Raw genomic sequence first — 1,277 nt, forward strand, 5'->3', positions numbered from 1 at the left:
CCACTTTTTCGATGATTGATAATCGTCTTTTCTTATTTATTGGTGAAGATACTGTGCCAGAAGACTTATACTCACTCAATGTTTTTCTAACTGTTCCAATTCCGATACCACTTTCTTCTGACAATTTATCTACTAAATCTAAATACTTAATATCAGGTTCTTTTTTCTTGAGATCAATGTATAAATAAATAATTTTTTTTTTTTGGTCTAAATGAACAATCTAGAAAATATAATAATATATTATACATTTTTAATCGGTTTTTACTATTCATAATAAAACAAATTATAATTTATTTTTGGTACTTAATATTAAAAAACTAATGATTCTTATTTTTAAGGTAGGATTTGTTATTGTAAAATAAATTTGGAGAAATAAATTATTCCATAAGAATTATACGTCTTTATAAAAATGTATCTATTAAATGTCTTTGTTTTATATTATAGAATAAATAAGTATCCTGCAACTATGATAATGATAAATGTTTTACGAAAATATCGTCGTCATCAAAACGCTTTTTTTTTATTATTATTAAAATAATATTTCTTTACAATACAAACATTACAGAATATTATATTTAATTTTAAATCTAAACACAGAATATCGATAACTATTGCAATACCTATTAAAAAATATTTTGATATTCTTACTTTTCCTCTGCGATTCCTTTTAATGGGTATCGGTTCGTTTTGATTGTCCATAATATAAATGTCGATTTGAAAATATTGAAACAACGCAACAATACAACGTGAAAGAAACAGTTAAAAAAGTATAATATATCAAAATCGTGCACAAACTTAAGTATTAGCGATTGTGGGTACGACGCTACTACACGTGCGAACACCATACTCCAAAGCGCGAGAGAACACCAGTCACTACTCAGTACTTCCGTAGACGCGCCTTATAACGAACGAGCTCACAGTTTCGTACCCAAATTTCTTCTCCCACTCTATCACGATATAACCGCAGTGCTAATTTCCCCCCTTACAAAGCGGCGACTGTTAGCGGCTAGCGTTTTGTCAGGTTTGGTGGTGGGAATGCGCGAGAACGAACGAATTTTGGTCGCCGTTCAGTAGCGTTATCTCGCCGACCGAGCACAAAAACGCAGTCACTGTGAATGTCGACTATCGACGATCGAACAGACCTGGTTAGTGGTTTCCATGCGCAGTGTTGTACGAGTGTTTAGGTTCGTTTTTTCGTGAGCCGTAGTCGTATAACGGTGTAGTAGCGCGACGGTAGATCACAACGCTCTAAAACGAGTTGGCATTTATGAAACGAA

General features: G+C 32.7%; 1 protein-coding gene across 1 annotated transcript in view; it reads right to left on the bottom strand.

The window, feature by feature from the left end:
* LOC112600797 overlaps positions 1-943 on the bottom strand; it is a 1,888-nt gene extending 945 nt beyond the window's left edge. The window contains exons 1-2 of the mRNA XM_025348101.1: positions 649-943; positions 5-220 (exon numbers count right to left, since the gene is read on the bottom strand). Coding sequence (XP_025203886.1) covers positions 5-220; positions 649-699 — 267 coding nt within the window. The 5' untranslated portion in view covers positions 700-943. The remainder of the gene's footprint in view (positions 1-4; positions 221-648) is intronic.
* Between the last annotated feature and the right edge of the window lie 334 nt (positions 944-1,277).

This window comes from Melanaphis sacchari, unplaced genomic scaffold (assembly GCF_002803265.2).
Source record: "Melanaphis sacchari strain LSU unplaced genomic scaffold, SCAv2.0 Contig72_pilon_pilon, whole genome shotgun sequence".
Lineage (NCBI taxonomy): Eukaryota > Metazoa > Arthropoda > Insecta > Hemiptera > Aphididae > Melanaphis > Melanaphis sacchari.